The sequence below is a fragment of the Penicillium lagena genome, assembly GCF_028827675.1.
Source record: "Penicillium lagena strain IBT 129212 chromosome Unknown utg000001l_segment0_segment0, whole genome shotgun sequence".
NCBI lineage: Eukaryota > Fungi > Ascomycota > Eurotiomycetes > Eurotiales > Aspergillaceae > Penicillium > Penicillium lagena.
This window is the reverse complement of record NW_026623222.1, coordinates 520897-533216: the sequence shown is the minus strand read 5'-3', so window position 1 is coordinate 533216 and position 12320 is coordinate 520897. Positions and strand designations below refer to the sequence as shown.

Here is a 12320-nt window from a genome sequence, read left to right as displayed (position 1 = left end):
TAGTTCCATATCAATGTTTTCCGCATCGGGGGGGATTGAATCAGCAAATCCAATTGATCTTGGCACTTCTGTGATGCAAATTTCAATGAGGCTCAGATTCGGTGCAAAATACCTCTCGTAGTCTGCCTCAGAAACAATACCAATTAGATCCCGGATTAGGGAAGAGCAGCTGGAAACGATCCCAAGAGCAGAAGAAATATTGAGCATGGCATCCGCAAGAGCAGCCAGCTTTCCGTGGCCCATAATTCGACAATAACCGGGAGCAACGAATTTGCTCTGTTGGATCGCGGTCATGCCCATGATTTGTAATGTATAGCCTGCACTGGCCTTCGATTGGAGTGGACATGGATTATTTTACAGAGCACGCCACCAGTGTGAGGCGAGCTGCCATTGCCTGGTAATAGCCACATCGGCTACTTGAATAAAACACGATGGTTTTCGTTCATTGCCTTCGACCATCACGGCCATAGAATTGTCTCTGAACGCGACATCCGTAATCTCGTTTATGTTTAAAGCAGAGTAGAGGCGAGCCATCGCATTCAAGAGATGGATAGCTTGTCTGTCCAAAGTATTCAAGTCCAATGTTGATAAAGGGAGCGGAATTTCTTTCAGACGGGTTTCTGGAATGTGCCATATATCGGAAGGCTCTGCAATAGTCAGATTCGGCGGTTGTCTGGCAATTCTCCTCCTATCGGCTCCATAAATAGAGTTGGATGCAGCTTCAGTGACGAATATCAGACGCTCCATGCGATGGAATCGCTCCATTTCAATCGGATCACTTGAATATCCAATCAGATCCATTAGTCCAATTGCTTCTGTTAAATATAGAAAAGCGCGATTGTGTTTGTCTCGCACGCTGTAGGCAATAAACAAGACCAAAGAAGCGAAAACAGCATCCAAGGATGGACAGTCCGCAAAATGACAGTTGGTAACTCTCAATTGCTCAATCGATTGGGACAGAACCTCCAGGCGGGTCATTCCTCGCGCAGGGCACTGGCGAAACTGACCGGCCTCGTTCAGTAGCGATATGGAAAGCAGCAAGATACGAAAGCTGGAGTCGGACAAATGCTCGCCAGAATCGACTTTGCGGAGCAGAGTTTCGAGGTGGATGACCGGATTTCTCTGATAGGATACCGTAAAGAAGAGTGCTAGCTCAGCTATGATCTCTTGCCGTGACATGGTAATTTCACTACTTTCGGTATAAGAAAACAGATTGAAGTCAACCTGCGTGGGGATATAATTCTCAGTGCACACTTCGGGAAAGGGCGAGCCCCAGTCAAGGCTTGCAGCTTCAGGTCCAATATTGTTATCAGGAATGTCCAGCCTTGACTCATTGCCGACAGAAAGCTGGGCTGGTGATGGGTTCAAAATGAAATCATTTGGTAAGATATTGGCCAAAGAATCCATGTTATGTCCAGGGACTGAACCAGAATCACCCATCAACGCCTGACTGGCACGGATGGCATTTAACCTTCTGCGATAGATGTGAGCTAGCGGACTGGCAGATGGCATAATCAACCTACCTTCCTGTCTTGGGTCCTCTTTTTCCATGTACGTCATGATATGTGCATAGAATATTCGTTTTCTGGCAACGAAGACACCGGGGATCCGGGTCGTATAGCTGTTTCCCAGGGCACTGTCGATTCCATGAGTAAATCCACAGTGACGAATCCTGGGGACCTACTTTCAGCTTCCGCCGACGGCAGGCATCACATGCCTTGACCGTCGAGACTTGTCTCCGTGCCTCCATCAGTATTGATCGATTAACTGATTGTAGAAATGAAAGTAATGCGGAGGCCAACCCTGGGTCATGTGCACTGCAACTTATGCTATTCCGATGAGTCAGCAGATGCAAGCATAACTAGCATCGAGTCCTTCAACACCGCTAAAACGAAAAAAGGGAGAAAGCTCACGCCACTCTCGACATTTGGTTATTCTCTTGGGCTGGCAGTGCCTACGAACTCAAAAATTGCAATACTCTTCTTGAAACTCTGTCGCTTGTCGAGTTGTTCTCTGCCTTCCATCTTCTCTCCATCCGCCCCTGACGTCAGTTGTTTTGCTTCAACGGTCCCGAGCAGCGCATGCCCTGATGAATCGGTAGCACACACGACCCTTCGACACGACATTTTCTCGGGGTTTGAGCACCTTCTGACCTAGAGTCATGTCTCTAACGGCATCCGCGGTCACTCCGCTGGGGACCGTGCTTGCCTTCAACTCCAGCGACGGACGAGAGCCGCGGTGGAAGGATCAGACGAACGGGCGCGATCTGTACACGCAGTTCTCGATCAGTCTGGCACTGGGCCTAGGCGCCTTTCTCTCATTCTGTGTATGGTCGATCCCTTTCTGAGTGTCAACTGTCGCTGACTGGTCACAGCTTCTGCGACCAAAGTGGTCAGAGCTCTATGCGGCGCGACGACGGCAGCGCAATGCCGCTTCCCGGTTACCAGAACTTCCCAATAGCTTCTTTGGCTGGATACCCGTCGTGTATCGCATTACAGAGGATGAAATCTTGGCGTCTGCTGGCCTGGATGCATATGTGGTAGGTACACCCTTTGACGTCCCGCGAAACGATTTGCTAAGTGCTGTAGCTACTATCCTTCTTCAAATTCGCCATCCGGTTCCTCTCCGCGGTTTTCTTCTTCGGTCTCACCGTCATTCTGCCATTACACTACAAATATGAAGGCCGGTACGGGATCCCCGGGTGGGATAATGATGGACCGCCGCACAACAAGACCGTGATTGCGATGGCCAAGGATACAGACAAGGGCAAACTTAAATCAGCTCCGCCGTATCTCTGGATCTACGTGCTGTTCACATACATCTTCACTGGGTTGGCTATCTACTTGCTTCTTCAAGAAACGAACAAGATCATTCGGACCCGGCAGACCTATCTCGCCAATCAGACCAGCACGACCGACCGAACCGTTCGATTGTCTGGCATCCCACGAGATTTGCTGTCTGAGGAGAAGGTTAGGGATTTTGTGGAGGGCTTGAACATTGGCAAGGTTGAGAGTGTCACGCTATGCCGGAACTGGCGTGAGCTAGACAATTTGGTCGACGAGCGAATGACTATTCTTCGAAACTTGGAGCGGGCTTGGACGACACATTTGGGTTACAAAAGGCTACCAAGCGACGGGAACAGCGTGCGATTGATGAACCAGCGTGGATCAGATCTCCTCAACGACGATGATGAGCGATCCCAGCTGCTCTCTGGTGCAGACCGAGGTCACGTCTCCGAATACTCCGAGGAACGACCAAAAGCTCGCATCTGGTACGGTCCGTTCAAGCTTCGATTTCGGATGGTCGATGCGATCGATTACTACGAGGAGAAGCTACGGAAGACCGATGAACACATCCTACAAGCGCGCCAAAATGAGTATCGCCCCACCGAGATTGCCTTCGTGACCATGGAATCCATCGCTGCCTCTCAGATGTTGGTGCAGGCCATCCTTGACCCCCACCCTTTGCAGATGTTTGCCCGGCTTGCCCCAGCCCCGGCCGATGTGATCTGGAAAAATACATATCTATCGCGCTTGCGCCGCATGGCGCAGTCGTGGTCGATCACTCTTGTGATTGGGTTTCTCACCATATTCTGGTCGGTTCTCTTGATTCCATTTGCCTATGTGTTGAAATTGGAGACTCTCCATAAAGTGTTCCCCAGTCTGGCCGATGCCCTGGCTCTCCACCCATTTCTGAAGTCCTTGGTTCAAACTGGTCTACCAACTTTGGGTCTCACGCTGTTGACTCTGGCTGTTCCGTACTTATATGAATGTGAGTGTGGACTCCACATCTGACTGACCAAGACTAACCTCTTTGTCAGGGCTATCCAATAACCAAGGAATGATGTCCCGGGGCGATGTGGAGTTGTCTCTCATTTCGAAAAACTTCTTCTTCACCTTCTTCAACCTCTTCCTCGTCTTCACCGTTTTTAGTACGGCCACCAACTTCTACGGATTTTGGCAGAATTTTCGCGATGCGTTCAAAGATGCTACCACGGTTGCTTCTGCACTGGCACGGTCTCTGGAGGATCTCTCACCGTTCTACATCAATCTCTTAGTCCTGCAGGGTGTCGGAATTTTCCCATTTCGGCTGTTGGAGTTCGGAAGTCTCTCCTTATATCCAATCCGCTACCTGTTCGCGCGAACGCCGCGGGACTACTCAGAGCTCTCCACGCCGCCGGTGTTCAGCTACGGCTTCTCGATCCCGCAGACGATTCTCGTTCTGATCATCTGCATTGTGTACAGCGTGTTCCCTAGCTCCTGGCTGATCTGCCTCTTCGGCCTAGTCTACTTCACCATCGGCCGTTTCATCTACAAATACCAGCTCCTGTACGCCATGGACCACCAGCAGCATTCCACGGGCCGTGCCTGGCCGATGATCTGCAACCGTCTGTTCATCGGGCTGGTGGTCTACCAACTCGCCATGATCGGTGTTTTGGCCCTACGATTGGCCATCACCCGCTCGCTGCTTCTCGTGCCTCTGCTGGTCTTTACTGTCTGGTTTACCTACTGGTTCGCGCGCACGTACGAGCCACTCATGAAATTCATCGCCCTCAAGAGTATCAATCGCGACCAGATCGGTGGCGAACTCTCACCCTCGTCTTCTGCGATCATGTCGCCGTCCGGTCTCGACCGTGATGCCCTCCCCGTGCACATCGCAGGCCAGGAGCTCGAGCTGCGGTTCAAGAAGTATGTGAACCCAAGTCTTCTGGTACCACTGCATTCGGCTTGGCTTCCTGGTCGGAACTCGAGCCAGAATAATGGCATTGGCAATGGAGCGTCGGAATTCGGATTGCACCAAGTATCGACTTGATGGCCTCGGCTTGCTCGGATTTTGGGGTATAGCTGTTCCTGACTTTCCAGCGTCGATCTTTTTCCCCCTTCACGATGTACGACCTGTTGATACCTCTGTGATCGTAATTTGTCTATACTGTCGAGTTAAATAATTTCGTTGGTTATCACCATTCATTTCTCCATAGAACAGAGGATCTTTTGTTGTAGATTTGCCTCGTCCGGCGAATCGAGATCGGACACATTCCGATGAAACTCTCCTGCTGCACAATACAACAGATCGTCTGCATCCGGCACGAGCGTCGCGTGGCCCACATTCTTGAGCGTTGGAATGTCGCTTAATTCACCATTATGTACACCCAATGGTTTCACCGTCCTACTCGCTATACTGCGTTGGTTGCCTCCATTCCCATCGCCACCCATCATCCACGGTCCCACTCCCGCCAAAACTCGGTGACTCCCGTCACACTTCTTTGCCTTTGACTCGGTGGCAATCGCTTGTAGGCTGATGCGCGAGATGGCAAAACAAGCGATCGGGGTATATGACGGTCGTGTCCCCGGCGCCTTACATTGTCTCCTCTCTCATCAACTTCCAACTTCATCCTTCCCGCTTTCAGAGGCACGCTGACTGGAACTATACAACCGCCCACATTTCGGCGAGATCGTTACATACAGCCTGTCCACATCTCACATACCATTACAAACCATGGCCAGCGGGAATTCGATCGACTAGACAAGTGCTGATCTCCCGACTGTCATTAACTCTTAGCACATCACCACTTCATCGCTCTGATCATCTCGTCACTCAGTCGAATCCATCCTTCTGAGAGTACGAAAGTGGCTTGCCCTCTGCATCCTGCCTGATATACTCTGCCTCGTTTAGGGACCACACAATAAATCGGGCCCTTTGTCACCGACTTTGCCCTCTCCGAGCATGCTTTAGTGGAACTATAATAATATCATCGGGAACTACTTGGATTCATTTCGTGGTGCTTGTGGAGTTAGCTACGGACTTGCTTGTTCGACACTCGAGATGCCATCGACGAGATCGCTTAGCCACGGCTATGCTGGGCATCGACCGAAGAATGAAAAGGTTGCCAGAGCGTCAAAACTCGATTGTGCTACATCAACTGTTCCTGCTGTGATACCCAACCCTACCACCGTATCTGCGCAACGCAGCGATAATGCCATTCCTCATGGCACAGATCGATCGTTCCCATCAGCGGCCAATATCACCCCACCAGAGATCCTTCTTCAGATCTTCTCGATGCTGACACCGCGTGACTTTGACAATGCGCGTCGAACATGCTCGCAATGGTTGCGCGTGAGCCTGAATCGCAATCTGCTGGAGCGTATGCTTAAGCGGGCTGGGTGGTGGGATGCCTGGCAGAATGACTGTGCAAAGCAGCTCACATTGAGGCAAGAAACCGACGAGAGCGAAGTATGGCGCATGAGCCGGCGCTTTGCCACCGAATGCCTTTTATCGGGTCGGAAAGCCAATGTTGAGAAGCCAGGCTTCTTGACCACCTCCATAGTGGATTTCTCTCAGCTCTCTCAGGGATCAACAGTCACGAAGACTCGTGGGAGTACGTCTCGTGCTAAACCGACATCACACAGTGTGAGAGACGCAAAACGAGGAATGTCGACCTTCAGCGTCAGCAGCTGCGGCAACTATCTGCTCGTCTCTACTGGGTGCATGATCTATGTCTATCGCCTCCGCTCCAGGAAAGCCAGGCGGATGATTTCAACCAACTTGACAGACGCTGACCTGGAGCCCATATCCAAAATTGAATGCCCGCTTGAAGTTCTCTCTGCCACAGTGGACACTAGCTCGCCCAAATTTGTTGTCGCCGCCATACTACAAAACCGTGTTGGAATGATTTGTGATCTAGACGTATTCCAACATACGGACGAGAGAGTTACTTTTCAGCCGGAGGTGCCACGTAGTCACCAGATGCCGACAATTAACCCTACGTCTCGTCACTATCATTACAATGTGTGCTCATCCGAACATCCACCTCGTACCATTGCAGTTTGCCCTGGGCGCCGATGCGTGGCGTTCGGCAGCTCCTCTGGCGTTGAATTACACTGGATAGATGAGACCAACCATAAGGAGCAGCGGAAGCATTTCCCAATGTCACAACCCTCAGAAGTTGTGCATTTCCTGCCAAATCGCCCCGACACACCTATGGAACTACGGCTGATAACTTCTTTGGCCGGCCCGGAGCTTCACGAGTGCGCCTGCCTACACTCGCCATCCCCGGACCATCCCAAGAAGTGTCACTTTCATCTTCTGGCAGATGTCCAGTCATTCACTCGCATGCCACCTGCCAATTCATCTAGTCTGAGTCTTGTACGGGCCACGCATTGTCACCATTATCGGGCGATTCCCATCAATGACGGCTATCACATTATGTTCATCGAGCCCCGTACCGGTCTACTCTGCATTGGATCAGATGCACCAATCGGTGGCCCTACCAGTCTCACCCGAGCCTTCGTCTGTGTGCCTCCGTTCGGCAAAGATCCAGCAGATATCAATAAGGAGGCTCGCGTACCAACCATCTTCGCTGCCGGATCGGACTTGAACTGGGGGTTGCGAGTGGTGGCCGCGTACCAGGACCGCATTGTCCTGTACACAGTCCCCCTGGATGTATTTAACGTCATCCGCAAGGAACGTGAGCGACAAGGTGACGGCGTCATGGGCGACAGCGATCTCGCCCGCGACTGGTTCGTGGACTCGGAGCGATCCCGCAAGCGGCGCGAGAGTCTGGTGCAGAACCAGAACGGCGACTGGGAGTTCTTGCTGAGTGTCAGCTACAGACCTACAGCAATGATGTGGCCGTTCAAGATATACGGCAAAGAGATTGGCAGTGTGGATAATCTCGTGGAACTGGCCCTGCAGTCTTCTAACGGCAGTGTTCGCGTCTGGGCCTTCGACGCCTCAGGAGAAGCGAGCATTTTCGATGTCGACACTTTCACTACTAGCACACAGGATCTTGCCACAGTCCCTTGCAAATCCCTTACACTCGCCTCTGACGGCAGTCTAGAATCGGCTCGCTTAGTCGACCGCACCGACTCTGGTGTGTCGCCTCTACGATCATGTCGCAAACGCAAGTCCGGTGAACAGCACGACAACTTCACCAGTCGATATGGACCAAGTCGCCGGATGTCTAATATGGCACATGACTTTCAAACGATCAGAAATGGCGGTTCCGATGAATCCCCGCTCCGCCGTCCCTCATTCGCTGCTTGTATTGTGGATTTTAAGATCCCTGAACTCGAATCGAGAGAGGGTCTGTGGAGAGAGAGCAGTCGTGCTTAGGTTAGGGGCTGTTCGCGGCCATCATCTTGCCATTTTTAGCATTTTACATATCCTTTTTCATCCCTTCCCTCTTCGCATGGCGCACGGCGGCCCTTGTTGCATTTCTGAGCAGAAGTATATTCATGTCTCTCCTGAATATAATGCATGTTATACTTGGATCAGCATAAATCTCACCTTTCACACGATGTCTTCTTCTCTTTCTAGCCGTCTATCATAGCGTTAGTAATTCCAAACTTTTATTCTCATTTTCACTCATAATATGTTCTATCTACAGTGGACTCCCTCAGATGCGTTGGGATTGGTGTATAAAGATGTACCTTGGCATACTAAATCATCATAAAGACTACAATTGCAGGTCCCTAAGGGCATGATAAGACGTGGCGTTGGGTATCACTTAGTCTTCGGGTATCTAAGTCCATTGAAAAACTTTTTGCTTCTACCCAGAATACATATGCAGTCATTAGAAATGAATCTAGTTGGTCCCATTGGCCGCCAGCTTCTGTCTCCGGGCACGCACAGCCTGCGCCAGGTTCTCGAGCACGGACTCGGTATCCGCCCAATCGATACAAGCATCTGTGATACTCACGCCGTACTTGAGGCCGGCCTTGCCCTCTGGCGGGACCTTCTGATTGCCTAAACACAAGAGTTAGTGATGATGATTATGACGACCAGAAACAAAACTAGCAAACGCACCCTCATTGATGTTGCTCTCAATCATCACGCCCATAATGGCCGTCTCACCAGCCGCGATCTGCTCGCCCAGCACGGCGGCCACCTTGGGCTGATTCTTGTGGTTCTTCTCCGAGTTACCGTGGCTGCAGTCGACCATTAGACGTGGTGTCAGGCCCTTGGAAATCAGCTTCTCCTTGGCGTCCTTGATGCTGGCTGCGTCGTAATTAGGGCCCTTCGTGCCGCCGCGCAGGATGACGAAGCAGTCCGGGTTGCCAACGGTGCCGACAATGGACACCACGCCGGGCTTGGTGACAGACAAAAAGTGATGGGGGTGTCTGACGGCGCCAATGGCATCAACGGCCACGCCTAGTGAGCCGTCGGTGCCATTCTTGAATCCGACGGGGAACGACAGACCAGACGACAGCTCGCGGTGCACCTGCGACTCGGTGGTGCGGGCACCGACTGCGCCAACGGACAAACAGTCCGAAATGAACTGCGGGGAGATGGTATCCAACATCTCGCTGGCAATTGGCATGCCCTTGTTGGTCAGGTCGACGAACAGCTGGCGCGAGATGCGCAGTCCCTTGTTGATCTTGAAGCTATTGTCGATATCCGGGTCATTGATCAGACCCTTCCACCCAACAGTCGTGCGCGGCTTCTCCAGATACGAGCGCATGACAATCAGCAGGTCATCCGCGTACTTCTCCTTCATCTTCATCAGGCGGTCGCAGTACTCCAGCGCCATATCCGGGTCGTGGATCGAGCAGGGTCCAATGACCACCATCAGGCGCTGGCGCTCTGCATCTGTGCCGTGTACTACGGCGACGGCCTCGCTACGACCCTGCAGGACCGTTTGCCGCGACTTTTCCGTCAATGCGATCTCATGCTGGAGGAGGTTGGGCGGGGTGAGCGGGTTGTAGCCGCGAACTGTACGGGCGAGGTAAGTCTTGGGAGTGGGAATGGTCCGTGGCGACGGGGCTTACTGCGCGAGTCTTCGAGATGGTCGGTGTTTCCCACATTGGGGTTCTCGATGAAGAACTGCGTCGTTTGGCGTCAGTCTTTGCTGTCATTCGGTCATGGAGGGGCTGACTCACCGACATGGCGGGGCAGACTCGAGAGAGTCGAGGGATTTGGGTCCAGGGGAGAGTCGGAAAGCAATTGATTCGGCAGGGGAGAAGAATAATAATACACGAAACAGGAGAGCTTGAACAAGAGTAATGAGTCACGGTCAATTGCAAACGCGGCGGACCAAAAAAAAAAGAAGTATGAAAGTCCACCGGACCCACGTGATCGGCCTCGGGGCGACCAGTCAATCATAGCGCAGTGAGTGGTCGATACATCACTCTCGCCCGGGCCGCCGCCATACAAGTCTCATGCACAGGTCAGCATGCTGCTGCAGCATAGCAGCCACCGACTTGCGATAGAGGGCCATTTGTGCATGCTGCATCTGAAACAGTCGATCCAGCGCCCTCCGCGACTCTTCATGGTACTCGTCCAGCACGAAGGCAATGGCCTCTCTCTCCTCTTCCAGTTGACGGGTAATACGCTGGGATAGTTAATGATCTTAGAGTTCAGAAAATCGGGCCCGCATACTTGATTTGTCTCCAGCGTGAGTTCAGTCACAGATCTCTGCGCCTCCTGCAGAGAAGCCATCCATTCTATTATTTGATCGTACAGTGAGGATTCCAGTTGGGGAAGAGAGGAGGCAGACATGGTCGCAGCATTATCTCGTCTGTAATTTGGTATGGGTGTTCTTGGTTCTGGCGCAATGGCTGGGGGCTCAACTTGGTTGCCATCATCATTCCGAACCGGACGGCTTGCACTGGGGCGCCATTTGAGGTAGAGAGGAGGCCCGAAGAGCGTGCCTTCGGTCAATCGCTTCGGGATTTCTTCCTTTCCACAGTCGAGAGGGTAATAGTTCAAGGAAATCTGCCGATGGAAAGTGCACATCAACTGGGTAGACTGCGATGATTGAGACTTTCCCCAATCATCCGCCGTCTCTATCTCGTTGCTGTGTGGAAGAATGTGCCCTGCCCGGGATTCAGCGTCGATCATGCTAGGGTTCTGTACAAGATACGTGTCTTCTTGAGGCAGAAGGCGAGGACTCCCGTTCTGGTCAACAATGCTGTTTTTCGGCATTGATCTGTGGATCTTCGGGCCAGAACCTGTCTCTTCAGTAGAAGATTGCGTGGCAAGCAGAGGCCTTTGTGACTCGGGGGTGCTTTCGGAGCTTGGTATGAAATGGTTAGTGTACGCAGTATAAAATGGCTCCTGTGATCCATTGGTTTGAAAAGAAGAACTCTGTTGCTTGGAAGCCGTAGGAGTGGCCTCACGGTCAGAAGTTAACTGGACAGCGGCATAATCAGGCGAGCTCATCAGTTGGGAACGACCACGAAAGACAGAGCCGGTCGGAGATTGCTTGGACGGAGGCTCGAAGGTACTGTCAGCCTGATCTGTGTTGTCCGACGCCATAGAATCATCGGAAATAGATGCATTGTCTTCATCAACCAAATCTTGAAAGGCGAGGTTCAGCTTCTGTCCCATTTGTTTTCCTCTTCCCAGGGCTTTTAGACCACGGGAATTCTTTGGCTGGTCATCAGTCGGTGCAATTGGGTGTTCACCTGGAGTGTCTGTAATGTCCATTGGGCCTAATTTTGTGTAAGTTGCACTCGCAGCGATAAGAGGGTTCATTGCCAGTGGCAATTGATGACTACTGGAGCTTTTTTCCTTCACTGCCAGCCTTTTGGCCTTTCGGCCTTTTGTGTAGGTCATGAGAGCTTTGGATGCACGTTTTTGTTTGTCCTGGGGCTTTGCATTGGCGTTTTCTGGGACTGGGGATGAGACCGCGGTTGCTCCGTCTCCAATATCACAGTTGGACTGATCATCATGGCTGGGCAGCAAACTCTCCTCTGGACCCTCTGTTGTGTTCGAAGCTTTCATCTTTTGGCGTGCTGCTCTCCTGATCTGAGGGGACGTTGAAATCCGAGACGAGAACTTGGAGTGCAATGACCCAGCACCCCACGAGCCTTTCTCTGGCACGTCCCGTTCCATAGTAGAGAGCTTCATGGCGTCAAGGGGACTATTGCCAAACAAGATGGGAAGGTTGACATCCGGGTGGAAAAGAAGAAAGAAGAGAGACGAGGGAGAGATAAGAAGGCAAGTGCAACCAGATCACCTGGCTTCACCACCACCGAAACACTGGACATCGAGATATACATTGACGAGACAAGAAGGGGGGAAAAGCCGTTTTTTATCACTTGGTCAGTTATTCGAGGCTGAAAACAAGATAAACATCAAAATCGAACAGCTTCACATCATAGTCCCATCGCATTCGGTATTCTTTTGTAGTGTCCATTGGTCGAACTGTAAAACTTGCACTCCCATCATTCGTAACTACACAGCAGGAACATTATCCGTGTAGACATGATTTTAGACAAAGTAAATACTACAACTATGGACTATGTATATCCTAACTAATCGTCGCAGACCCTGTCCGACTTAGTCAGGTCGATTATTCAGCACGGATCACGGGCGAA

At 51.6% G+C, this 12320-nt stretch overlaps 5 protein-coding genes across 5 annotated transcripts; 2 read left to right on the top strand and 3 right to left on the bottom strand.

Moving 5' to 3' along the window:
- Nucleotides 1-354: 354 nt before the first annotated feature.
- N7510_000214 (uncharacterized protein) lies at nt 355-1407 on the bottom strand (the record flags this gene model as incomplete). The annotated part of the gene is made up of 1 exon (XM_056972144.1): nt 355-1407. One exon carries the CDS (start codon nt 1405-1407, stop codon nt 355-357), a length of 1053 nt encoding a protein of 350 aa, XP_056837261.1.
- A 754-nt stretch (nt 1408-2161) lies between these two features.
- On the top strand, nt 2162-4812 carry N7510_000213 (putative DUF221 domain protein; the record flags this gene model as incomplete). The annotated part of the gene is made up of 4 exons (XM_056972143.1): nt 2162-2326; nt 2375-2539; nt 2589-3771; nt 3821-4812. The coding sequence occupies 4 exons, from the start codon at nt 2162-2164 to the stop codon at nt 4810-4812; spliced, it is 2505 nt and encodes an 834-aa protein (XP_056837260.1).
- Nucleotides 4813-5823: 1011 nt separating this feature from the next.
- N7510_000212 (F-box protein) lies at nt 5824-8112 on the top strand (the record flags this gene model as incomplete). Its single annotated transcript, XM_056972142.1, has 1 exon — nt 5824-8112. One exon carries the CDS (start codon nt 5824-5826, stop codon nt 8110-8112), a length of 2289 nt encoding a protein of 762 aa, XP_056837259.1.
- A 472-nt stretch (nt 8113-8584) lies between these two features.
- Nucleotides 8585-9884, bottom strand: N7510_000211 (3-deoxy-7-phosphoheptulonate synthase; the record flags this gene model as incomplete). The annotated part of the gene is made up of 4 exons (XM_056972141.1): nt 8585-8745; nt 8806-9711; nt 9768-9822; nt 9879-9884. The coding sequence occupies 4 exons, from the start codon at nt 9882-9884 to the stop codon at nt 8585-8587; spliced, it is 1128 nt and encodes a 375-aa protein (XP_056837258.1).
- A 239-nt stretch (nt 9885-10123) lies between these two features.
- N7510_000210 (uncharacterized protein) lies at nt 10124-11850 on the bottom strand (the record flags this gene model as incomplete). The annotated part of the gene is made up of 2 exons (XM_056972140.1): nt 10124-10330; nt 10378-11850. 2 exons carry the CDS (start codon nt 11848-11850, stop codon nt 10124-10126), a joined length of 1680 nt encoding a protein of 559 aa, XP_056837257.1.
- Between the last annotated feature and the right edge of the window lie 470 nt (nt 11851-12320).